The sequence below is a fragment of the Sander lucioperca genome, chromosome 5, assembly GCF_008315115.2.
Source record: "Sander lucioperca isolate FBNREF2018 chromosome 5, SLUC_FBN_1.2, whole genome shotgun sequence".
Taxonomy (NCBI): domain Eukaryota; kingdom Metazoa; phylum Chordata; class Actinopteri; order Perciformes; family Percidae; genus Sander; species Sander lucioperca.
Window position 1 is genome coordinate 40307628 of NC_050177.1, and position 26932 is coordinate 40334559.

The 26932-nt window shown below is 42.4% G+C and overlaps 1 protein-coding gene across 6 annotated transcripts; it reads right to left on the reverse strand.

The window, feature by feature from the left end:
• Positions 1-25753, reverse strand: prdm10 (PR domain containing 10). 6 transcript variants are annotated; one of them, XM_031286999.2, is made up of 24 exons: positions 25687-25742; positions 24366-24510; positions 23369-23530; positions 22305-22364; positions 22090-22194; positions 21182-21359; positions 18471-18712; positions 16630-16830; positions 15248-15320; positions 13927-14044; positions 13721-13838; positions 11813-12070; positions 9733-9744; positions 9179-9523; positions 7413-7568; positions 7132-7311; positions 6941-7051; positions 5434-5634; positions 5143-5286; positions 4426-4596; positions 3313-3450; positions 2346-2520; positions 1577-1674; positions 1-484 (listed from the first exon to the last, which is right to left on the reverse strand). In XM_031286999.2, the coding sequence occupies exons 2-24, from the start codon at positions 24435-24437 to the stop codon at positions 296-298; spliced, it is 3507 nt and encodes a 1168-aa protein (XP_031142859.1). In that variant the 5' UTR covers positions 24438-24510; positions 25687-25742; the 3' UTR covers positions 1-295. The 6 variants fall into 6 exon arrangements, with proteins under 6 accessions (XP_031142859.1, XP_035857304.1, XP_035857303.1 ...); XM_036001411.1 differs by having other exon boundaries at positions 241-484; positions 24366-24500; positions 25687-25753; XM_036001410.1 differs by lacking the exon at positions 25687-25742 and adding an exon at positions 25656-25672 and having other exon boundaries at positions 241-484.
• Positions 25754-26932: the final 1179 nt, after the last annotated feature.

A 26932-nucleotide genomic window follows, 5' to 3' on the forward strand; every position in this document is an offset into this window, starting at 1 on the left:
TATATATTCTGCTCAAAATCAAAACTTTGCATTTTTCTCTCTACTAACTTCATTTTCTCACAAAGTTCTGGCAGCTTGAAACTCAACAGCTCATTCAACGTCTTAACACTTTACAGACACATAAAACTGTGCTGGTCTTAAACCCATCCCAGTTCCAGCTCTGTATGTACACAAGTCTGTGTCCATGTGCATATGACTGGCTTTGTTCATGAATGTGCATACAAGCTGTTGAGGTAAACATGCAGGGTCAGTGCGCGGGTCTGTGCTGGGTCCGCAGAGCTCATCGCTACACACCTCAGGGTTTTGTGATGTGAACTTCACTAGCGCCGCTGCCGTTGGTGGTTGTGGTGATGATGTACTGCGTGGTGGCTTGCTGATTGGCCGGTTGCTGCTCCAGGTGTTCAGCATGGGCCTGGGTGGTGCTCTGGGGACCGGTCTGCTTGGTATCCAGCTCAGTCTGACCCTCGGAGATTACGTAGTGTGTCTGCGGGACGGGAATGAGAAGGCCTTTAGTTCCACAAATAGGAAGTTCAGTTCATTACCGCAAGCCACTAGCCTGGATGCCAGCCGAACTTAGCCCCGCCCACAACATTTGAGGTCGGGAAGTTCGGTCTGGACTTGATCCGTTGTGGAGCAACTATGCTCGAACCAGAGCTGTTCGGACCAATCAAATTGTCAGATGAATAGTTTTCAAATCGCGGTTGGAAAGAATGCGACTAGCTAATCGTGAAGACCGCGATTCATCAAACGTGCAATGTTTAGTTGAATGTTTGGTGTAACATTTGGTTTAACATTTTTTATTCCTCTTTTCATTATTATATCTACTGTTTTTTCATAAGATGAATGATGAAATAATGTTACATATCACAGAATGTTTACAGAAATGTCCTATTTTCAGTGGATCTTCCTTTATCTTTTTTTACTTTATTTAACATGATCGTAGAAGGTGCAATATTTAGCTAACAAAAAAAACATTTCCGATCATAATTCTGGCAGGAAAATCGCAATTAGATTCTTCCCCCCAAAGTGTTCAGCCCTAACAATAAAGTTTCTAAAAGATGTGTACGCAGAGCAACAATTACTTCATCAGGCTCACTCATCAATAAGGACACAGATGTGACATAAAGGAGCCACAAGCTTTATGCAACTTATTTAACTTAAGAGTTACAGTATGTGGTTTAGATGAAGACACGGAATACAGAATGCTGATATAAACAAAAAAAAAAAAATTAAAGAAGTTTCTGGTGTGCAGCAAAATCCTTTCACGGTTGTAGATTCGTCAACCTAAGATTATTTGTTGTAACAGGGGTGTCCCATCCAGGTCTTATGTTTCAGGATCTTATTTTTTTTTTTACTACATATCCATGTGGCATGTAGCCATGGATAGGTATTCACTTTTCATTTTTAAACCTTTAGATCTGTTGTCAGGATGTGTGACACTTTCAGCTGCCCCATCTATAAGGCTTCCCTTTAACGTGGGTGTAAAAAAATCAAACTGCAACACAGGGATTTCCTAAACCAGAGCCAACTGTACGTCACACTTTCATCCAACGTGTATCACACAGCGTTCACTCACCGTTTTCACCTGGTTGCTGTTGACTCCAGATACAGGTGTGCTGGCCTCAGCGATCACATACTGCGCGTGAGGTAGAGCCATCATCTGGATCTCAGACGCTGCCACAGTAAAAAGGTTCACATGTTAACCTGAGAGCCAGTCATCCGGTACAGAACCATCAATAAGATTGGGAATCGAGAAGCGGCTCCAACTTGGAATCGATTGGAAAATTTTGGTTTCGAATCCGATCATCGTTTCCAAATTTAACATGGGGCAAATTTTGGTTTTCCGCAGCAACTTCCAGGCGCTTGTTGTGTTGCAGCCATGGAGCACAGTAAGCGGCGCTCTAAAGTGTGGCTTTATTTTACGTTGAAAAAGCCCGGTGAAACTGTAAACCACTCATCTTTGAAATAAACATGTCTGGGTGCCCGGATAGCTCAGCTGGTAGAGCGGGCGCCCATATATAGAGGTTTACTCCTCGACACAGCGGGCCCAGGTTAGACTCCGACCTGCGGTCCTTTGCTGCATGTCATTCCCCCCTCTCTCTCTCCCCTTTCATGCCTTCAATTGTCCAAATGCCCAAAAAATTATCTTAAAAAAAGAAATAAGCATGTGACCCATTTCATCTTCACACCACAAAGAACCGGGATCGAGAATTGATAGAAACCGGGATCAAAAGGAAGAATCGGGATTGGAATAAGAATTGTTCAAATCAAAACGATGCCCAACCCTTAACCATTAGAACATACGGAATCTGACTGGTGGATATGGGAGCATGTGTGCGACTCACAGTAGCCGCGGTAGTTCCAGTTCCCGGGTATGTATGCGTGCTGCACCGCCCCCTGCTGCTGCTGCTGCTGCTGGGTGCTGCTGCTCTGCAGGCTGTGGTTCTGAGCTAATGTCACGGGGGTCAGCTGGGTGGGGCTCAGCTCCTGACTGGGCTGCTGGGAGGAGGGGCTTAGAGGCTGGACCGGTGACCACAAACAGAGTCAAGAGATACAAGTATTCTGTTATCATCAAGCTTAACATTATGGGGCCCACAACATGTGGTATTACATGTTATTATGTGTGGTATATTGTGTGATTATTCATCAATTCATTAAAGGACAAATCCGGTGCAAAATGAACCTAGGGGTTAATAACATGGTACCGAGTCGACCGTTCTCTGGGATATGTTTTCATGCTAATCGAATGTGACCAGTTGTAGCACAAACCGCTAATTAGCTTATAACGCTAGTCGTCGGGCACGGATAAAAAAAAAAGAAGTCGCTATTTCTATACCACTAACAACGCTCAAAATAGCACCACACTTCCACAGTCGAACGACGAACGCCGTTTAACCGGTAACCAGTAACATAGCTCATGCACAGTGTTCGGCTCGTGACTGTTTCCCAAGATGGCGCCCGCCTGTATAGGTGAACGGTACCGTCTTTATAAACTATCTTTTTAATAAACTGTCTGTATACTTACAAAGTTCTCAATGCTTCGGTTTACATGTAGAGACCCTCATTATGCTACCGTGGAAGTGTGGTGCTATTTTGAGCCTTGTTAGTGGAATAGAAATAGCGATTTCTTTTTACTTTACCAGTGCCCTGACGAGTAGCGTTATAAGCTAATTAGCGGTTTGCGCTAAAACTGGTCACATTCGATTAGCATGAAAACATATCTCAGAGAACGGTCGACTCGGTACACATGTGTTATTAACCCCTAGGTTCATTTTGCGCCGGATTTGTCCTTTAAGAGCATTGAGGGTTTACCTGAGTGGCACCCTGTCCAGTGCCTGAGGCCTCATTGACCTGGATGTGTTGGACCTGGATGGAGTGCTGGCTGTAGCCATGAGGGTCATGCAGCTGGCTCACGTCTACTGTCGGGTGCTGGGAATGTGGGGAGGAAGCCTGTGAAGCACAGACGAAAATAACTATGTGTTACGGTTTCTTAGGGCTGGGCAATATGTTGACAATTTTATTAATATCATGATATGAGACTAGATATCGTCTTAGATTTTGGATATCGTAATATGTCTTTTCCTGCTTTTAAAGGCTGCGTTACAGAAAAGTGATGTCATTTTCTGAACTTACCAGACTGTTCTAGCTGTTCTGTTATTTGCCTTTACCGACTTAGTCATTGTATCCACATTTCTGATGATTATTTATCTAAAATCTCATTGTGTCCATATTTTGTGAAAGGACCAATTGTCAACCCTACAATATCGCCGAAATATCGACATCGAGGTATTTGTTCAAAAATATTGTGATATTTGTTTTTCTCCATAACAAAATACTTTAACTATTGTACCTGCATACTAAATTTTAAAAAATATATAGCAGGAAATAAAAAGGTTTAAATGTTTAAAACCTACATGCTAAAGCTGTACTTTTCCAGAATTTTCATAGTGGCTGGCGGGTTATTTTAAATCCTACTTACACATATAAAACATCAAAGAAATAAAGGGGGAAAAAAAACTCATCACAAATTCCCTGAGCCAGTGGTGGATCAGTCAAATTGTTTTGTCCAACAGGCGTCCCCAAACTAAAAGATATTAAGTTTACAACGATATCAATTTGACCAGCTGGAACTAGAGAACCGATGGCATTTTTGCTGAACAACTCGACTTAGAAGAATTAGTCTATTATCAAAATAGTTGTCAATTCATTTTCTGGCAATCGACTCATTGTCTAATTTAGCTCTATATATAAAACCTATTCATTTGAGTGTGTGGTTTATACCAGGCAGCTCGCAGCTGTCAAGGTGTAGAACTGTGACTGTCCAGCAGGAAGTTATTGAAATGTTCAGTCAGCTTATCCAGGGATAAAAATAAGTTTAAAAACAAAAAAACTAATCTGGGTCCTAGATCAGATCCTGGATCTTACCGCAGCCACCTGCACCACCTGCAGCTGGATGTGTTGCGGCTGGGACAGGCTGCCTCCCGCCTGGGACACGGGGATGTACTGGATCCTCTGGTAGTCTCCCTGCGCTGTGCGGTAGTCTGTGGTCAGTGTTTGAGAAAGCTCCGTCATGGCCTGGGTCAGCAAATCTGTGGTCTGTGGAGAAAATTAATCAAAGTTATTATATCTGGTGTATATTAGTTGACCCTTTCTTCTTTCTTTATTTCTTTCTTACTTCTCCTGCACTGAGTCCAGTTTTCTATAATATTTACATTTACGTGCTTTGTTCTTGGGAATCACCAGAGGCCCTACGATATATTATTGTGATATTAAACATATTCTGTGATATACTGCAATATTAAATTTTTTCCTAACTTCAAATTATTTCCCCAAAGGAAAACTTTGTCAACATGTATATTATCCAGAAGAAAAAAAAACCCTCAACTGCACCATCTTGTGGACCGAAAAAGTAAATCATTTCATTATTCTAGTGTCAAAAACCTATATACTCATGTGCCATTTACATAAAAAAAGATCAATACTTGGCCTCCGTGTATCAATACAGTATTGCCACGACTATGCTGTATCGATTTTTCCCCCACTCCTATTTGCTCTTACCACTTTTTGGTTTATGTATTGCTAATTTTCAGAAATCCACTTAGCGATTAACACCCACTGAACAGGATTGTAGCCCTTTCTTACCACGACAGCCTCGGCTGTAGTGCCGTCTGCACTGATGACTGCAGGAGCGCTGCTGATCACAGCTGTCGTCAGAGGGGCCTGGATGGTGTTGGCCAGTTGGGCAAACTCTGGATGCTTCTTCCTGATGTGCTGAACCATCTTAGTCTGAGATACGAGCACACAGAAAAGTTATCAGTTGGGGTCTGGGACTGTCCAGGAAGACACGGCATAGAATTGTGAATTACTGCAAACACAGAGAGTCATTCTCTGTATGGATATTTAGAATATATTTAGACAGAGCTTTATACCAACCTTGCTGCTGTACTGTTTGGCACAGTGTGGGCAACAGACGGGTGCAGTGGCGATGGTGCCAGTCAACTGTGTGTGCGTGCTCAACATGGGGTCTGGCTCACCAGGAGCAGCCGGACGCAACTTACGGATGCTGGGAGGCAACTCTGCCCCAGGGTGGTTCTTCAGTATGTGTGCTTTCCTCTTACTGGCACTCTTGTACACCTGCACAGAGATGAAATCAGATGGTTTTATTACAGGGTCATTTCGGTATTTTTCAACCTAGTTTTTTTTTCCCCATGCATTGGTGTCTAAGTGACTGATGTGAACAAACATCTTTGAAATTGGTCCAGTAAAGAGCAAGAACACTGTAACCGGCAGTCGTGAACCAGACGGCAATGTAACCCTATAGGACAAATGCGCATTGTCAGTTTCCATCCACTAAAAGTGCTCGTTTTGCCGCTGACCGGCTCAGATTATTATTCTTAAGTGTCTGACAACATTATGGAAAGGATCCCTACAGAGATAGAGCTTTTTTTGTTAAAGAGTAAGATCCTTTTTGTTTAACCCTAGCCTAACTCACCAGACTCCATTTAAATAATCAACACTTTTAGCGAGCATAGAGCCTGCATATCTTCACATGTAAATGGGCGAATTAAGGGTTTATTTCAACCAAACCAGAGTGGTGATTGTTGAAGCAGCTTGTTTCACCGCTCTCTTGCTTAAAGGGGCGCTATGCAGTTTTGGCCATTTCTTTGCTGTTTTCTCGCTTTTTGCTCGCAGGTTTCTCTATAGAGCTCCCCCTACAGCTCCGGAATAGATATTTGGCAGCTCCTATGTTTACTTGTGTCTGACTCCTCGCTCGGTCAGTCTGCCGTTTCCTCTTTCTCTGTTCCTCCGACAATGCTTTCCTAGCTTTCTGTTTCTTTTTTGCCAGCTCAGCCATGACGATAGTGTGAAAAACTCCATCGCTACCTTGTTAGCCGGTTCCTGAATGGGCGTATGTGTGCAGCGCCGTGAAGCAATTCGTTACATCGCGAGACCTGATATCACGCGATACTTCCTGACGCTGAAGTTGCAAGGGTGGTTTTTCAGCTCACAGGCACTAGGGGGGAGCGAGACGACCACCATTCAACTCGAAAAAAGTCATCTAACCATTCCAATGACTCCGAAGCTCAGTTAAGGTAAATTAAGCTAAAAAAACTGCATAGTTCCCCTTTAATACTGGACCAATTTCAAAGATTGTGGTTTTCAATCAGTCACTTAAGACACAAAAACATAGGAAAATAGGGTCCAGGTTAAAAAAAACAAAAAAAAAACCTGAAGTTAACCTTTAACATCATACTGAAAGCTCAGGTTCAGAGTTTGAGGTAAAGCAGAAGTTTGCATGTTTGATTCAAAGCATAAACATCCATGCAGAACACAGGATTGCACTCTGAAATCATTACATAAATAAATAAAAATAAAAAAACAGCATGCCAAGCCATCTCCAAACCTCACTGAACACATGACAGGCTGGGGGAAAACAGACCTTGTCACAGTACTGGCAGAAGTAGTCCCTGTTGGGCTTGATAATTGGCAGCGTGAGCTCAGGCACGTCATCAATACGCATCTCTGGGTGGCGCTTGGACAAATGATTGACCTGGAACCAGGAAAACAAAGCTACGTGTATTGGAATTCAATGGGAACAAAATAAAAAGCTTTCTGCGAGTTGTTGCTCACCAGCATTCCTCTGCGCCTGAACCCCATCATGCACACTCTGCATTTGAACATGAAGCTCTCGAAGTCGGTGGTGGGCACCTTCAGCTTCAGGGATTTGGAGCGGTGGATTCGGTCAGCCTTCTTGGCCTCTCTGTCGGGATTGTGCATGCGTTGCATGTGCTCCCGCAGCTTATCCTTCCTCTTAATGTCACAGGGAAAAAAAACTGTCACATAAGAACTCACATATCTATTAACTAACACTGCCAACTGGTATCTTTCAATCCTCCATCTTTTCATTTCACCTTGAATTGTTTGCCACATGTTGAGCACAGGAAGTCCTTGCGGTCAGAGTGGCGCAACATGTGCAAACGCAGCTTGTCTGGCCGGCAGAAGGCCTTTTCACAGTCTGGGCACTGAAAGATCTTCTCTGAATGGAAGCAGCGTATGTGCTTCTTTACCTAAGGAAGAGAACATTTTGCAGTCTGAAAACCGAGTGATACAACCAAAGAAAATCTTCTCTCGACTGAAATTCGACCTACTCTACAACCAATCGATTGGTCGATGGGGAAAAACATCTGTATATTGTTATCGCTATAGTGAGTGAGTTGCTCAAAACCTTTTTTAGTAAACTCTGGGTACACAAACAATGTTGTCAATGCTTTCGTTAAGGTGTAGAGACCCTGGTCATACTTGGAGCAAAGTTTGTTGCGTCGAGCCTTCTTAGTGTTTTAAAAATAGCTATTTTGAGGCTAGCATTAAAGTGCCCCTATTACTCCCATTCAAAAGGCCATTTGATCGAAAAACGAAAATACGGTAAATCTTAAAAGTAGCGATTTCGTCCTAAATATGCTTTTAAACGAAAGTTTGATTCGGGTACATTCACAAAAAGACCCTAGGTTGCATTTTGGCGAGAGTTACGCTTTAACCCGGACTCTTCCTTTGCTTAATTCTAACTGGCCAAATCACTGTAAAGCCCTATTTGCACGGGATTAGCATAATCTGGGGCACTGTTTCTCAAATGGGGGTACGCGTACCCCTAGGGGTACTTTGGAGGACTGCAGGGGGTACATGAGATATTTAACAAAATGTTTAATAGTTACAAGGCTGTTGTCCAGAACATTGTTCCTCTTTATGTAAACTTTTTTTTCCTACCAAAAATGTGACATTTGTGTCACCTTCTTTGGACCTAATCTTGCCATCCTTCCTTCTACTGTCCTTCTACTTTTTACAAGTTTCTCACTTTTTTCTTCTTATGTCACTGTTTTTGAAGTTTTTGATACTATTTTGACCTATTCTTGCCTTACTTCCTTCCTTCTTTCTACCATCTTTTTCCAAGTTTTTGTCTTTTTTACAGTTTCTGTCTCCTTTTCTCATTAGCATTTAAATGTTGTTTTTTTTCAGTTACAAGGCTGTTGTTTAGTCCATCTATCGCTGACAGCGCTGTACTGTTCCTGTTTATATACACTTTTTTTTCTACCGAAAATTATTAGGGGGTACTCTGCTTAAAGAAACAATTCAAAAGGGGTACATTATTGAAAAAAGTTTGAGAACCACTGATCTAGGGACTTTGTGTGATTTAGAAATTAACCCCCCACATCGGAGTTTCCTGTGGCGCATTCGCAGCGGATAAGCGTATTTACTGACATATCTGAACCGAGAGTTGGCTGCCTCGGAGGCGCAAGGAGGGCGGCCAGGGCGAGGCCTCCGCACCGCACTTGGGTCGCATAGCCTATCATCAGCGGGGAGCGCGTCGACTCGGGGACAGAGGTCTCCAGTCAGACAGTGGTCCAGACTAGGTTGGCCGTGAAAGTCAGCGTCCGTCTTTTGCGAGAGAGGTAAAAAGGCGCACAGGAAACAAAAACCATGAAAAAAATGATATCACAGGACCTCGGTGTTCGGCGAAATATGGTAGGTCTTACGGGGGATTTTTACTTGACAAATTACAGACTTGGCCAATAAGCATGGGATTAAGATCACAGACAACCTCCGTAATTATTACAAATGACTAAAGGTCACCAGGTAATACTAATCCCGTGTGAACAGGGATTATGAGACATTCATCACTAACCTGGATGAAGTCAGTAAATGTCTTCTTGCAGGAAGGACAGGTGAAGCAGCCCTCCACAGCATGCACCCCTACGTGGTCTTTGAGCAGGTCCAGCCTTTCAAAGGTTTCTGGGCACAAGAGACAAGAGTAGGAGCGGTTCTCCGTGTGCACCAGTAGGTGGTCCTCCAGGGCCGAGTCACTCATGAAGCTCTTGCTGCAAATGTGGCAGGAAAAGGCGTAGGCGTCGCGGCCGTGGACCCGCAGGTGCTGCTCCAGCTTGTCTTTGTCCCGGAAGGCCTTGCCGCAGTGGGTGCATTTAAAAGGACGGAAGCTCTTCCTGATGAAAAGGTGCTGCAGCGCTGCATTCTGCCATGGAAAAGAAAGAGAGAGATGAACTGCTGTCAGAAAACCACCCAACAGTGTTGACTGACATGGATCTGCTGAGACATGGGGAGAGGCTGATGGATGCAATGGAGTGTGCAGGAGGGGGGGCATGTCCTGAAATGTCACATGAACATTAACACCGTGGGAAATGACAAAAAGGAATCTTCTGCCATCCTCCAGGTCCTACCTACCTGCACATCCATCTGTGAGGGGAGCACGCATTGAGGAAGAGAGACACACACTGTTGTAAAGCAAAATCATGGCCACTATGACACCAAATAACAATCTCAAACACTGTTGCATTTCAGTAGAGGTGTGACGATATTAAAAATTTAAAATGTGACGATATTTCTCTGTGAAAAGTTGTCTCGCGGCGATATCAGTACACAAAGTGCAGAGCAGCAGCCAGCGTGACGCAGTCTGGCTTTGACCTCGAAAGAGAAGATTTCCCACAAAAATTATCTGTTGAGTGTTTGATGGTTATTTGTTTGTGCGCTAGAACGTAAGCACTGTGAGAAAATCACATACATACATACATACATACATACATACATACATACATACATACATACATACATACATACATACATACATACATACATACATACACACACACACACACACACGCACGCACGCACGCACGCACGCACGCACGCACGCACGCACGCACGCCTGGGGCCCGTTTCAGGAAGGAGGTTTAACAAACTCTGAGTCTAACCCTGATCTCTGAGTTGATTTACCCTGAGATGGGAAACTGAGTTTTCTGTTCCAGAACAGCTGATACGAGTTGGTATGTTATGAGAACTCCGAGTATGTTTACGCACGTGCACCACCACAATAAAAAGGCAGTACGAATGGAGCCATGAGCAAAAAAGCAAGACAGCGGTTGCTGCTGCAACAGAGAGAGAATTGACATTAACAGTGTATTAATTTCATATTTAATCACAGTTAACTTATAATATTACTGGTGAAAACTGGAATTGTATTACACCTTTAATTTCATTTGGGTGCAATCCGGCGGGCGAAAAAGTAAACTACTACTAATCCCATTCTGAGCCTGCAGCACCATGACCATTAACAGAACACTTTTCTGACGGCTACAGTGGCTTTACTATTACAGTATGATCCGCATCACCAATAAAGAAAAATGCCGTTGGCAAAAAACGTAATGCGACACAAAGAATCTGCTGGGATGTTAAAGCATGTCACAATCATCATCATCTCCCAACGTTAACTGTCTGTGAAGTAATACAGCTTTTTCATCAACGGGATCGTCGACAAAAGGACATGACATGTTTGAGAAAAAAACGTTTTATAATCTGCCTAACAATAAGTTTTATTTATTACGTTTTTATTCATGCAGATAACAAATTGCATTAAAATGCACCTGATACAGACTGAATGAATGAATGAGGAAATGAGAGAGAAGAAACCTTGAGTTTCTTGAAGAAAACCTGCTCCCAACCAGGTTAGGTTCACAGACTCAGTTACCATAGTAACTGACTATGAGGTTAAGTTACCTTGAAACGGAAAACCCAGAGTTTCCCTCATCTCAGGGTTAACAAACTCAGAGTTTTCACTAAACCTGCTTTCTGAAACGGACCCGAGATTGGATGTCTACAAGGGAAAATGGGGAAAGTACCAGAGAGCTTTCTGGAGGGCTCCTAAGAAGCTTTGTGCTGGGGAGAGACGTGTATGATGGGCCTATGGTAATTGTAGTTACTGTGTCATCTTTTCTTGATTTTTATTTGGGTGGGTGGTAGGGCTGCACAATTAATCGCAATTTCATCGAAATCGCAATATGAACTAGTGCAATATCTAAATCGCAGGGGGGCGCAATATTTGTTAAAGGCAAAATATGTGTCAAACCATTCTAATATTAAGTATTGTGGTACACACTTCAATCATCATTTATATATATATATATATATATATATATATATATATATATATATATATATATATATATATATATATTTTCTTTTTTTTTTTCAATGAAAATGAAAAGAATGATACAAAAATGATCATTCCCTCCAATGTCGTGAATCATATCACAATTGCAATATCAGTTAAAATATGTAAAAATGTTCATTTTGCAAGCTGTATGTTTAGATTGTTGTTAAAAAGATAATTAAAAAAACTGTTATATCCCAAAGAAATAGTGTTAAAATCTCGTCTCATCTCATTCTCGTGTAACCCAATCTGGTGTGTGGTCTCGTGAACCGAGCGTCTCGTCACACCCCTACATCTCAGCGACTGCAGCAGTCTTACCCGGATCCTCTTGGCGCGCCGCATGTCCTGAGATGTGAGGTGGCTGTCTGATTGGCTGCTGTGTGCAGGGTCCTCCTTTAGTGGGACTGACAGGACCGTGTTGGAGGACGGGGTGGCCGACTCTGGCTCTGGTTCTCCTGCGGGAGGTAGAAGCTGGCACTCGGCCTCGGCCCCGGCCTCCGACTCCATCACCTTCAGCCCGTTCTGAGCTCCCTCTGCTCGCTCCTCCAGCGCCTTCTCTGTCAGTTCCATCATCTCCTGATTCAAAAAAAAGGTTAAAAAAAAAAAAAAGGTTAAAAAAAAAAAGGTCAATTACAATTTTTCAAAGCCAGTCAACAAATCACTTAATCCAGTGATACCCAACCAGGGGTAAGTATACCCCAGGGGATACTTCTGCAGTGACCAGGGGGTACGCAGAAAGATCTTAGCTCAACTAAAATAACAAAAAAATAGAAATTATGATTTGATTGGAAGAATATATCCACATTAGCCTGGATGCCAGCCGAACTTAGCCGAAGTTTGCTCTGGACTTGATCCGTTGTGGAGCAACTATGCTCGAACAAGAGCTGTTCGGACCAATCAAATTGTCAGGGCGGGCTTTATACGATGACGGCAGATGATCAACAGTAACGTAATCAACCACGTCACCAAAGAGCGCTTGGGTTGAATTCGTTTACAACAAAGATGGCTGCCGTTGGAGAATTGAGATGTGTAGATTCCGCCATCGCGTCGGTTACACGTATGTATACACATTGCCACACTGGTCCGCATGACACGGAAACTGCCGCCTCTAGCCGTTGGCTCTGACAAAGCCTGCCTTTGACTTGCAGCTTCTGTGACGTCTGTCTCCGTTGCTCTGATTGGTTGGAGGTCTATCCAATTGAGTGCAGAGGCATTTTCTTTCCTGGTTCGGTTGAAACACGCCCCATAATCACAGCCCAATGGAGCAGTATCAGACTCATATTCTGACTAGAATCTGAGTATGATGACATCAGGCTATATCCACATATTAACATGAAGTCAACTGTAACGCCTGAACACCACATGTTGCAGTTATGTAAGAATGTAAAAAACGAGTTAGCAAGCGAGCACAGACGTTTAGCTAAACGTGATGAATAAATGGTTGAAATAACTAGCTATAAGTAATAATTAAACACTTTGAATGATTAGCTGAAGTAATGGAGAAATGGTTAAAAAAAAAGCTAACAGCTGAAACAGTTAGCTAAAAGTAATGGCTTAAAGTAAAGCTAATGGATTTATGGTCGAAACAGTTAGCTTCACTCCAAGTAGCAGTGGCCTAGAAGGCTTGTGGTAGTACGATTGCTGACCAAACCAACCTAAATATTGACGGTTCAATTGTATGAAATAATTGACAATATCCACTTTATATAATGAATAGCGTTATACATTTGGAACATACATTTTTAATTGACGAAGGGGTCACAGAAGTTCATCTGACAGGGCTGTGGGGGGGGGCCTCAGACCAAAAAGGTTGGGAACCAGTGGATTAAACAACACAGCACATATTAAGCTTGATTTATGGGAAGTGTGGGGAGTGTTTGGTAGAGCGAGTTAGAGAGTGATGGTGATTAGCTTCGGAGCGAGTAGCGACTCTAGAGACTTAGTGAGAGAAACAAAGTGTCTCCTCTGTTCTTTCTGACCACGGTGGGAAATCTGGAGCAGGAAAAGTTAACCCTCTCCTTGATTTCATGTTGTTTATGGAGAAGGAGAACTAGGTAATGAGTCGGGGGAAATGCAACGCTACCAAGCCACGGCCAAGTGACGTGCGTCGCCGCGAACGTGAAGTTAAATTTTTTTAGCCTGCAGGCTACGCCACAGGTACCTCGTACCTACGTACGTAGCCACGCGTCGATTTAACGCAGAAGCATAAATGAATGTGTCCCTTACTGTCTTGTCCCCACCGGCGTCTACAGGTGCATCCAAGCGTATAAATTTAGGGGGCCGCCCCGGTCTTCTTCCTGTCCCAAATCTCCTCCTGCCTCTGCCTCGGCCCCGGCCTCTGGATCTGAAATACACAGTGGACGGGTCATTTGGACTTTCATGTGATAAGAAAAAGGAAAGAGAAAATGTAAAATAAGGTACGTTTTTTTTACCTGGTAACAGAGTTTACTTTGTCATCGTGCATGTTGAGATGTTGCTGCAGTTGTTCAGAGCTCACAAAGCGGCGGTTACACTCATAACAAGGCCAGTTCTTCTCCTGCTCCCGGAGCACTGAGGGAATCACAGTCAGAAAAGGTTTTAAGAAGGAACAATAGAAAGTGAGGATGAGGACCTACTACTGTTGGGATTTGTAATGGGACACATCACATCACAGCAGGGCTGAGACATGTGTTGATATTAAAAAAGTGCTCTAAGCGATGTTGGGCGATGTCACTTCTTGTTGACGTTCGAAGTATTGTCAAACAAAACGAGGCTAGCCCGCCCCTCCCTCCTCCTCATCCCGTCCACAGTAAAAGAAATGGACCAAGTGATCCCATAGATTTCACCGGAGACCAGTGAAGTCCATTAGAAGTACTTTTCCTGTGATGGCTGAGCGTTACTGCGCAGCCTCCAACTGAGCTTGAAGACGTAAATGTGACGTGAGCAACCTGTCTGAAAGTTGGAAGTCTTCTGGTAGCTGTGCCAAGAGAAATCTCAATCATTCCCAGTCTTGCAGAGACGGAGAGAGCGTAGGTATATGTTAGGAGATAACATGGACACTGGCTAATTATTGCTAACTAAAATTCTAGTTAACATAAGTAACTAAACTTGAACAGCTAATATAAGTCTAAACTGCCTGCGAGCTTCTTCTGTACTGTAAGGTAATTCCTCTACTACGCGACAGTAAGTCGCGTGGTTATGACACAATCGATTGGCCTATTTTTTTACAAAAACGTCTGCTACGGAGCCATAACGTTAGGTACAAGGTAATGGAGCCTTTTATACATTGTTGTTTCTTTAGAAATAAACAATGGACAAATAAAGTCTTTAAATGCTTCAGATGTAAAGTTATTCGCTGTCAAAGTGACGCCAAAATGAATGGCAGTCAATGGAATGCTAACGGGAGGTGAGGGCTAGGTAGCATCAAAATGGCGCCATAGGAGGTACGCGTTGTGGAGAGAGGCTTACCCCCTTGATCCCGTCCCCTCCTCCTCCCTTCCATGTTCTAACCCCCACCCCCAAATCCTTCTTGTTGGTTATTGGCTGGAACTCTGTTTGTTATGTTTGGTGGTGCAGGTTGGCACAGTTTGTTTTTGTTGCTGTTTGTGGAGCCTGGGCTGTCTACAGAGACTGCATTATTTTTTTACAGTGTGTTCAGGGGACAGGCAGCTAGCGGATAGTGAGGATATGTTTGCTGTTGGTGACAAAAAATGTTGTAGCCTAAAAAACGCGTGACATCGCTTAGAGCACCTTTAAGCTAAGTACGGGACTAACCTTTTTTCTCTTCTTCTGTAACATCGTGGATCTTCTGATTGACAAACTCTGCATATGATGCCGCATACCACACCTGCAGAGGGAAATATAAAAAAAACTAAAAATAAAATACACCACTTACATATTACATTATAGCCTACTCAGATGTCCTTTATTTACTGGGACTGATTCACTTTCCCTTTTCAGCTGTGGCTTGTCTCCGCCACCTCCTGAGAAGAATATCTGGGCCGTATTACAGAAAGATCTTAACTGTTTTTGGTAACCATGATTTAGGAAGAAAAAAAAAGCCATTACAGATGAACACGTCAATGTTGCCATCCTTAATTAAGATAAGAAAAGTGTATTACACAAGCATCCTAACTTCCCAAAATCTTAAATAAACTCTACTAACTTTAGGACAACTCTTTTTTTCTGCTAAGTTCGTGGCTCTCACAACCGACTGCAATAAAGGTCAATAAATCACTTGTACACAATCAATGTTTCTTAACATTATATTACAGCTCAAGTTATCCTTATTTAACATACTGCAATATGGTGTGGGTAAGTACGTTTCATACGCATCTGTCCAAAATATCGATGGGGACTGGTGAGACACACGCACACGTACACGCACACACACACGCGGACTTGTACCGATCGCGCGAACGTGCAAGCAGTTCCAATCAGGGAAAATGGCTGCACGTGTCCGCGACAATGCATGCATACAACATCATGGCTGCGCGACCGGTACAAGTCCACAGCTGTCCGCAGACCAAAATGCAGAAAGCGTGTCCAAGCCTGGGACCAACAAGCTGCTAACAGAGGTTCCCGGACTCTGTTAGCTGCTTGTTGGACACCAGCTAATGATCGGTTAACGAGAGTCGGCCAGAAATCAAAATCTAAATAAGCATCCCTTTCAATGTATGTTTTAGTATGTTTCAATGAGAAAAAACAACAAGTGCAAAGTTGTTTAGCTAGGTGAGATGAGAAAGTGTAGCAAAGTGTAGCATCAGTTGCTAGGTAACAGACATAAAAGTTGAAAACCAATGTTGGAGTGAGTATTTAGACATATTTGAGTATTCCTAACCTGAGATAAGATAGGATTCCTAAAGTTTGTTAGGATTTGCTTCTATAATACCAAATTGGGTATAATCCTATTTTAGACTCTTCCTATGTCAACTTAAGACTTAAGACAGGAAGTTTCTGTAATACGGCCCCCGGCTATTAAATGACTAGATATTTGAGTTTGACTGAACTGAACTTCCTCACTAGCTAGTCACTTACTTTGCCTGTCTGCTGTGCAGGTACAACACAGGAGTTAAAACTTTGTTTCATCACTTATTTCACACAGTGGGAAAGTATTCAGTACTACACATGAAGCAGGAGAAATGACCAACACAAACCTTGAGTTCTTGTTTGGGTTGGATGTTCTTGATGGACGTGTAAAATATCTCCGAGCCGTACTGGTAGGCCACCAGGTTCTGCTCCAGGTGGTTCTGAGCCGGTCGCACAAACATCATCCAGTTACAGCTGTCCTCGTCGGAAAGGTCCAGCCACGTGTCATCAGACTTCTCTCCATCTTTCTCTGCATCCAGCATGCACAGCTAAGACAACCAGCAGACATCTGGTTAGAGATCAGGCTGGGAGAGTGCAACCTTAGACTGCACATGCTTGTCCACGCAAAAACGCTTCCCTTAGTTCTCACTTACCCAACACTTTACTATACAACTTAACTAAAACTATAAACTCCTTTTTTGTTTCTTTGTTAGAACACTAGAATTACAAATGTTGCCCTCTTTGCATCTGGCTGTTTGTAAAGCAATGATGAGAAGCAGTGGCAGCAAAAACTGTCCTGTCCTGTTAGTAGTGTCCCGAGGAGTGTCAGTCATGGGAGTCACAGGACAGTGTCTGGGAGTCACAGGACAGTGTCTGACTGTCCCGGGACAGTCATGGAGTCACAGGACAGTGTCTGGGAGTCACAGGACAGTGTACAGAACAGTGTCTGACTGTCCTGTGACAGTCATGGGAGTCACAGGACAGTGTCTGGGAGTAACAGGACAGTGTACAGGACAGTGTCTGACTGTCCTGAGACAGTCATGGGAGTCACAGGACACAGGACAGTGTCTGACTGTCCCGGGACAGTCATGGGAGTCACAGGACAGTGTCTGGGAGTCACAGGACAGTGTGACTCCCATGACTGTCCCAGGACAGTCATGGGAGTCACAGGACAGTGTCTGGGAGCCACAGGACAGTGTACAGGACAGTGTACAGGACAGTGTCTAACTGTCCCGGGACAGTCATGGGAGTCACAGGACAGTGTCTGGGAGCCACAGGACAGTGTACAGGACAGTGTCTGACTGTCCCAGGACAGTCATAGTGTCTGACTGTCCTGAGACAGTCATGGGAGTCACAGGACAGTGTCTGGGAGTCACAGGACAGTGTACAGGACAGTGTCTGACTGTCCCGGGACACTCCTCAGGACACTACTAACAGGACAGGACAGTTTTGCTGCCACTGCTGCTGGCAATTATTTCACATCTCTGTGATTACTTTATTTCTAACGATACTAAAACGAGAAGGGAGACAAAGACAGTTTTGGATTTGGAAGTTTTATCACTTCCTCACATTTAACAAGCAGGGCTTCTCTTAATAGAGAAGATGGCAGGAGATTGGTGTTTGTTTTAGTATGAGTATTCAGATCCTTTACTTCAGTAAAAGTACTAATACCACACTGTAAAAATACTCTGTTACAAGTAAAAGTCCTGCATTAAAAATGTTACTGAAGTAAAAGTTTGAAAGTATCATCAGGAAAATGTAATTAAAGTATTCACAGTAAAAGTACTCGATGAGGAAAACTCCTCCCAGTTTAGAAAGTGGAAAGGATCCAAACAGTTGTGTGTTTAATGGTCTAATAATTTCAGCTGGACTTGTAGGCCCTTATATTGTTGGCTAGTTTACTTTATAATAAAACATCAGATTTTATAAACTACATGTGTTTTGTGTGCAGAAATCTTAATGTGTAAAGTAACTAGTAACTAAAGCTGTCAGATGAATGTAGTGGAGAAAAAAGTACAATATTTCTCTCTGAAATGTAGTGGAGTAGAAAGTGGCATGAAAAGAAAAGTACCTCAACATTTGTACTTAAGTACAGTACTTGAGTATATGTACTTAGTTACCAGTGCATTATACTCAGTGCAGCGTAACACATCACCCTAACCCAATAGCAATCAAATGGCCGATTTACTTTGAGATGAATGTAGTGGTCCTGCAGTTCACTCTGAGGAACCAGGGGTCCCTCCACAGGACCAAACTGTGTGCGCTTTGGGATGCGTCTCTTGGAGAACACCCCGCCCAGGAAGCGATCGATGTAGAGGACCAGAGGCAGACTGGCCCGGGCCTTGGACATGACGGGCCGGTTGGGGATGGGGTGCAGAGGGCCGTGCTTCAGACACACAGACGGGTTGGCAATATTACACTCCTCACACCCTAAGAGAGATCAATAAGACACAAATCACCGCCAAAGATACTGTGTATAAAATGAATGAGGTCTAATTGTTCATTTGTTGTGTTGTTCAACTCAAACAGTGTCCACAGCCACAGGACATGACATGGTTTTAATGAGCTACAATCATTTCCCCTGTTCTGCATGAATTTTTAATTTGGCAGATTTGTGACTTGAAAGCAAATTAGAACACAAATTGCTTCTCAAGAAAAACATGTATGTATTTAGAAATGCAGCAAAAAAACAAAAAACAACTACTGGCAGGTCAATGCCAAGTCAGTGAGCTGAGTGTATTAAATAGACCATCATTTCACAGTCAAGACTCAAGATCCTCTGCTGTCTGCTCCACACGAGTGACTCGGGACAGACCAGGCGGCTGTGTTACCACTGTGCACGACGTCACTCACAGAAAGGGACGTCAATAATTAACGGAGGAGGGTCTGGCTAGTCCACACGGCATTCCAGGATGGGAGAAAAACATGCTCTGGTTTATTGGCATGTCTTTAAAACAATCACAATCATTTTGGGCGGTGCTAAACCTCGGGAAGGAACTTGTTTTGGTGGAACATGTGTACGTTCAAAAGTAGTTTTAGTCGTGCAACAGAAAACTCAGATTACACAGATAGTCTAGCTAGCTGTCTGGATTTACCCTGCAGAGATCTGAGGAGCAGTTAACCATAGTCCTCAGAAATCCACCGCAGTTTAGAACGCCAACACAAAGAGAGAGGAAGGTGATGGACATCCGGCCGAAAAGGAGGACATACGGCGGAAATTCCGGCAGCACCGGAGCAATCCCGGAAGTGGAACGTCGTGGATATAGACTAGTTAACAGTAGAGGTGCAACGATGAATCGATTAATCGATTAGTTGTCAACTATTAAATTAATCGCCAACTATTTTGATAATCGATTAATCGTTTGAGTCATTTTTTTATTAAAAAAAAAATAAGATTTCTCTGATTCCAGCTTGTTAAATGTGAATATCTTCTAGTTTCTTATCTCCTTTGTGACAGTAAACTGAAGATCTTTGAGTTTTGGACAAAACAAGACAATTGAGGACGTCCTCTTAGGCTTTGGGAAACACTGATCCACATTTTTCACCATGTTTTGACATTTTTATAGATCAAACAACTAATCGATTAATCGAGAAAATAATTGACAGATTAATCGACTATGAAAATAATCGTTAGTTGCAGCCCTAGTTAACAGTTTAAAACAATATTATTCAAATTGTAAAATGCACTGTAAAAGAAAACTAGGCTATATAATATATTTCTTAACTGATAATTGATTACATTAAGTTGTGTTTTAAGCTCTTTTTTTTTTGCTCGTAGCTCTGTGCTGGATGGTGCTCACAGCAGAGAGCTACGTGACACATGCCACTATATCGATAAGGACCGGCGGGTTAAATCTGCCGTTCTACACAGAGCACGCCAGGCAGACACACAGCTGGCAAACTAGCAGGTGAACGCGGTGGAGACGGGCTCAGACATACACGCCGCAGGCCGTTGTGGACTTGTGTCGGTCGCGCAAGCGGTTCCAGGAAAGTGGCTACATGTGTTGAAGACATTGCACGGAACGTCGTGGCAGCGCGACCCGTACATGTCCGCAGCTGTCCACGGAACATGAAAAGTAGGTCCGAGCCCTCCTGGATGAGTGATCTGGGACTTTGTTGCCTGGTTTTTGGTTAACGGTTGGGTGGCTTGTGGCTCGGAGGTGGAGTTCAATCTCAGGCTCCTCCGGCCACATGTCAAAGTGTCCCTGAGCAAGACACTGAACCCCAACTTGCAGGGTTAACAACTTAAAATGCAGTAATTGAATTTCACGATCACATTGTACTCTGTGTGTATGTGACGAATTAAGAATAAAGTTTGTATTGTTAACCCTTGTGTTGTTCTCGGGTCAAATTTGACCCGTTTTCAAAGATTTTTATAAATCAGAAATATGGGTTTCTTAACAAGAAAATTGCCCCAAAATAACTTGGATGCATGCATGTACGTTGTATGGAACCCATACAACATATACATCCATGTTCTTCACAGGTAAGATTTATGATTACTTCCACTGAATTTTGGTTGTTTTATTTAATTTCATGGCATTTGAAAAAAAAATTTTTTAAATGGTTTCAAAACAGCATTCTGACCAAACTTTGACATAAACCAGACAGTGATTCACTCAACATCCTCTGATCTTAACTATTCTATTAGTCAAAATAATTCATAATATCTGCTTTTTTTCTAACTCAAAAAGTAGGTATAATGTCATTTTATTAGGTTTATTGACCATCAATTTAAAAAAAAGTTGAAAAGAAGAAAAAAAAGCGCCCAAAAAAAGAAAAAATGTTGACCCGGAATGAGAAGTTGATGGACGACGGTGAAGACAACACAAGGGTTAACAGTTCGGTTGATCGGTTAACAAGGGTCAGCTATCAGCCTAAATTAGCATCCCTACTCACAGAGGCTGTGAGGGTTGAAGGACTGAGGCTGACGAGGTTCCCAGTCATCCATCTCAGAGTCTTCATCCTCATCTTCGTCAGAATCGTCTGTGGAGTCTGTGGCCCCGAGGGGACTGCTGGGGGGGTCCGCCATGTCAGCCATGGAGGAGGGGAGCGAATTGGACACGGACAGCTGCTCCTGTGTGTGTGTGTGTGTGTGTTTGATCATTGCACAGGTTTAAGAGTGTTCGGTTTATCTTGAAGTTCTCATCTTCAGGCTTGTTCACATGTTACAATGCAAGGAAAATGTATATGAAGGGAAAATAAATGTAGCCTTGGATAGTTTTGCACAACCAGATGTGTGCAACTCTTTGCAATAATAAAATCTAAATCTCAGAATGCTCACCTGTGATATTTCTGAAGATTATTTTTGTGTATCATAGAGCACATGCCATGAGGGTTGCAGCAATATACCAGTTTCACGGCATGACATGAAAATTTGACGGTTATCATGCGGTTTACATTTGCTTATCTACCGTATTGAAAAATGTACTTTCTTTTCAAAAGGGAGAATTTTTACACATACTTCAAGTTTCAAATATAATAAAGTGTTTGTTAAACTAAAAAACAATTTCTGTTTTCATTCCTTTAAGGTTCACTGTAACTGATACTAATGATAATAATTGTGTAATACGGACTGCCGTGAAACTGTGATATATTCTGAGACGGTTATCGTACCGTGAAAAGCTCATACCGTTGCAACCCTACATGCCGTTATACTGTATCTGCACTACAAATATCTCAATGTAAATTACATATGAACTGCACAGAGTCCACTGTTTTTGCTATGACTGTGTGTTAAAATGTGAAAAAGACAAACGCTATTCACTTGTTTGGTAAGGTAAACAACACAAACAAAGTGTCCTCACCTGGGAAACTGTCTCCAGGATGGCCTGGGGAGCCTCTGCTACATTACTGAGAACATGCAGATTGGCAGCATTCATGTTCTGTCCACTGGGCAGCAAAACCGTGACCTACCAATGAGATTACATTGCTTTAAGGTAAAATAAAAATAAAAATAAAAACAGGTGGTACACAGCTACTGTAGGTAATGACATGACAGTAGCCTACGTGGTAAACTTACCTGTTGCGTTGTACCATCCTGCTGAATGTAAGCCACTTGGGGCTGATCAGCAAATACAGTCTGAAAGAAACGTTTAACACAGAGCTGTGAGTAAATCTTGCAGGGCCAAGTGCATGCTATGAATTGTACATACTAATTCACGTGCACTTTGGACATTTGAAGAAAGAAAGTGAAAATATATTAAACTCTTTTTTAAACTCTTCAAATGGTTTTAATCAAATATTACAAACAGGGCCAAGATGACCTTACCATAACAGCCAGGGTCACTATGGTTCGTCCCATCAATGTATGTTGTTCTTGTGTCATGGAAGTTCTTAAAGCAGCCATATTATGCTCATTTTCAGGTTCATAATTGTATTTTAAGGTTGTACCAGAATAGGTTTACATGGTTTAATTTTCAAAAAACACCATATTTTTGTTGTACTGCAGTGCTCTCTCTCACTGCTGCAGATCCTCTTTTCAGCTGGTCTCTGTTTTAGCTACAGAGTCAGACCTCTTTTCTTCTTCTTCTTCTGTACTATCTTTGATTGCACTGCACATGCCCAGTAGCTCAGATGTAGATCATGTCAGCTAGCTAGCTCCATAGACAGTAAAAGAAAGGCTGTTTCTACAACTTCGGTCAGTTACAAGGCAGGATTAGCTGGGAGACTTCTAAATGAGGGCGCACATGTAAGTAGTTCTTTTGTAGATTATGGTGAACTTGTGTGTGTTGTAGCAGTGCTTTGCTACTGAGAACGAGGTAGCATGCTAGCATTAGCATGCTAGCATTAGCATGCTAACGCTACGAGCTAATGGTTGCGGTTAGCCTGCTCGTTTCGGCTTGTGACGTCACAAGCCGTGCCGATTTTGAACAGCTCACCCAGAGACTGAAGGCAGGACACATTCAGAAACCGTATCTCACTCTAAACAGCATGGATGGATTTTTTTCAAAGTTTGTATGTGTGTGGAAGCACCAGAGACACAAAAGAACACCCCAAATCCCAGAAAAAGTGATTTTTTCATAATATGGGCACTTTAAAATATCAGCTGAAAATATCACCGCTCTAAATAAGATCCGTTCTTACCTGAGTGCCGTCTGCAGGATGGATGTAAACCAGCGTGTGCTCTGCAGACTCTACAGAGGTATAGGAGTTCCCGTCTGCTGTATAAACCACCTGCTGCTGTCCTCGCTCCGCCTGATCGCCACTGTACACTATCTGGGCCACTGTGCCGCCTTCAAAATGCACCTGCAATAAATGTTCACAAGACAAACATGCTTTGAGCCACCTGCAGCAGCAGCATCATCATCATCATCATCATCATCACACTCTCTGACTGGGACTCGCCCCCCATGAATCCTACATTAACATAGTATGTGTGAGTGAAATGATTTTTGCGGATATGCATTTTTGTCCTCCTCAAGTCCTTTTAAAGACCTCATATTAGGCTCATTTTCAGGTTCATAATTGTATTAAGAGGTTGTACCAGAATAGGTTTAGGCATCTCACTTCTGTTCCATCTTTGTTGGGAGTCGCACATGTGCAGTAAGGACTGCTAGCCAGTCAGAAGCAGAGTATGAGGGAGTGCCATGCTAGGAGCTAGGCGAGCATTATAACATTTGTTACAAAGTGACGACGCACGTTCGTCACGGAAGTAAAGGCTGGACTACAATAGAGCTGTTTGGAGCCGTTTGTGAACAGTGTTTTCTGTTGGAGATGATAAGTCCCTTTGGGGTGGACTTTGGGCTTTTTCACTTTGTAAACCTATAACACGCACAAAAAATATATATAACACAATAAAGGAAAGGGGAAAAGCCAAAAAGCATAATATGAGCACTTTAAAGAGTAAGGAACCATTACTTGGAAATCCCACTATATTCTGTTAGCTATAACTATAAAAGTAGATAGTGATTTTTTGAGGTTTAGCAGCAACTACAGTCAGTTTACAGAAGAGAATACCTGGTGAGCGTGTTCGAAAGACAAATTTTGAGATGTTTAAAATGTCCTCTGATGTATGTAGATGTACTGCATCCTTCTCTATTGCTTATGACTCTAAATATAGCACTTCACGGACAGTTCAGACCTGTGTGCCGTTGCCTGAATCATTGTTAGATGTCTGACTCCACACAGCGGATGGTTCCTGTTTGGTCTCCATGGCAGCACAGTGCCAGGTCTGTTGCCAACCACGTCACCTATCACTTTGCGCTTGTTGAGGCAGCCAGGGACGCCTGTAATACAAACACAGACAAGAGGACTGGGGGTGATTTTTTTTTTTTTTTTAAATAATGATAATGCACCATGGTGATAACAGCTGACACAAAGTAAAATAAGGATGTCTGAGTTTTAATAGGCATTTAAGACTGCCAGGTGATGTATCATCTCAGAAATCCTGGCGCAACATTATGAGATTTAAAAGAAAATGCGGGGTTACTGTAGAAATGTGCATATGGTTTTGAATTAATCACATGAATGGATGACGGAGCCTCTACTGTTACAGCTTTATCAAAGTCATACTATGCACTCGACGCTGAACAGCTGTTTGACTGCAACACTGAGGCACTGCAGCAGCCATCTCTGAGCAAAGATGCACTGAATTCAACCCCACGTGCAATCTGCAACACAGATTTTTTTGGGTCTCAGGACACAGCTATAATCTGCTGATAGGACATGCAAGCCAAAATAAAGCAGCATGTCACTTCGTGTTCAGCTGTCACACAGGACCAGACTCTCAGCGGGGGTACAATGGAAAACGCGGTTAACGTTTGCTCACGAGGCCGCCCGGGAAAAGGCGTCTAAATACAACCGCATGTCGGCACAAAAGCCACCGGGAAAAATCGCGACTCTGTAAACTCATTCAGAAATCTAGTTGGTATAATCAATAATAAATGCAATCCCCCCTATTTTAACCCCGCAGGTTCTCAGTCCCAACTGGACCATACCACAAAAAACAGCGCTATAGAAACCCGGGCATTTACTGCACCGCAACATTAGCATTACGGCCATATAGTCCCAATGTAAGGCCGACCTTGGAGCTAAACATAACTTGTCAGGCAGCAGGAAGCGGACCGCATTCTAAGATTTTTAACACAAGTGGTTTTAAAGCGATAAAAGCCCGAATTATTTGGATAGACCCACCCGTCCCCCCATTCTAGTTGAGCCCAGCCCTTCGGGTCCGTTAACAAGGAAGAACGGGCTCCATTTTGGGTGGGACTAACAACAACAACCACATCCGAAGAGACCCAAAGAAAAAACATATATTTTCTACCGGTACAAATGCGCCAAAACACCCCGCACATTTAATGTATATTAACAGAAAGACTACCGAGCAGTCGAGCTACATAAGTAGTCGTGAAGCAAATCCTAGTTTTCTTACATTTAGTGGAAAGCGTACAAGTTGTTCTTACCTCAGAATGGTAGCTGCAGAGAAGGCTGCATTGCATATATTAACATAATCTGCCTAGCAACACGCAGGAGCGTGGCTTCTGATTGGTGTTTATTTACTACTTAGAAAAAACTATTTAGGTTAATTTAAAACATTATCTTCAACAAAAAGCCTATATATTCGTAGGGATTTAATAATAATATATTGAAGAGTTTAGCGATGTTACCGCTAACGTGTTTATTAATCGTGGTCATCATAACTTAATGATCAATTTCAGTGGAGCCAATCAGAAAAATGAAACACCCAAGTCTCCCAATTGAAATGTAAGCTGTTGTTCAATAATTGTATTTGATCTACTGTTATTTTATAATTATAGTTTATTATTCTATTTAAGTTAGCATTGCTATCTTAGGCTCACGTTACTTATGCTTTCTTTCTATATCTTAAAGTAATTTTTTCTGTAAAAACAGAAAGGTGGAGATGACAGGAGACGGTTAACCGAAATCTAAATCACCTGTGTTTACTGCCCTCTGGTGGCCACTAAGAGGAACTGCACCATTCAATTCATCAAGTTAGCGTCAATGCAGACATGACAGTATACTTTCGGTGAATACTTTTAAAATACAGTTGCCAAACTGACGCAATCAGACAAAACTAACACACACGGCCTTGAAGTAATCGTGTATCTTAATACTGATTATGTATTTATTTATTTTTTATCCAGACGTCGCTGGGACAAATAATTATGCTGGTACCATGATAGCATACTTCCATTTCCGGTTGGTATTTTCAAAACACCAACCGGATTTTCAAAATACAGTGAAATAACGAAAATTAAAAAAAAAAAAATTAAATGAGACCAAACTCAAGAAATGAGGGAAATTGTCGTTTTATTTTATTCTCTATTGGTCACAGTTGGAGATTAAAATTTACAGTGAGTAACTAGAATTAGCTACACTTTACTGGCGTCAAGTTAGACACAATAGTATAATTTTACTTCCGGTAAAGTGCTCTTAACTACATGACTAAGGGAAGTTTCTGTTACAATTAATGTTTTGTGGACACCATTGCACTAGTATACTGCACTCATTACATTATGTTTGTTTAGGATCAATTGAGTGAAAAGTGGTGTTGGATACCTATAAATGAATAAAGTAAATGTTAAGTAATGAAGTAAATGTTTCCTATAGCCAAAAAAAAGGCGAAGTAACACTTCCATAAATAGAGTTTGGCCTATATTCTCACTGGACCTCTGTTACCTGGGGAGC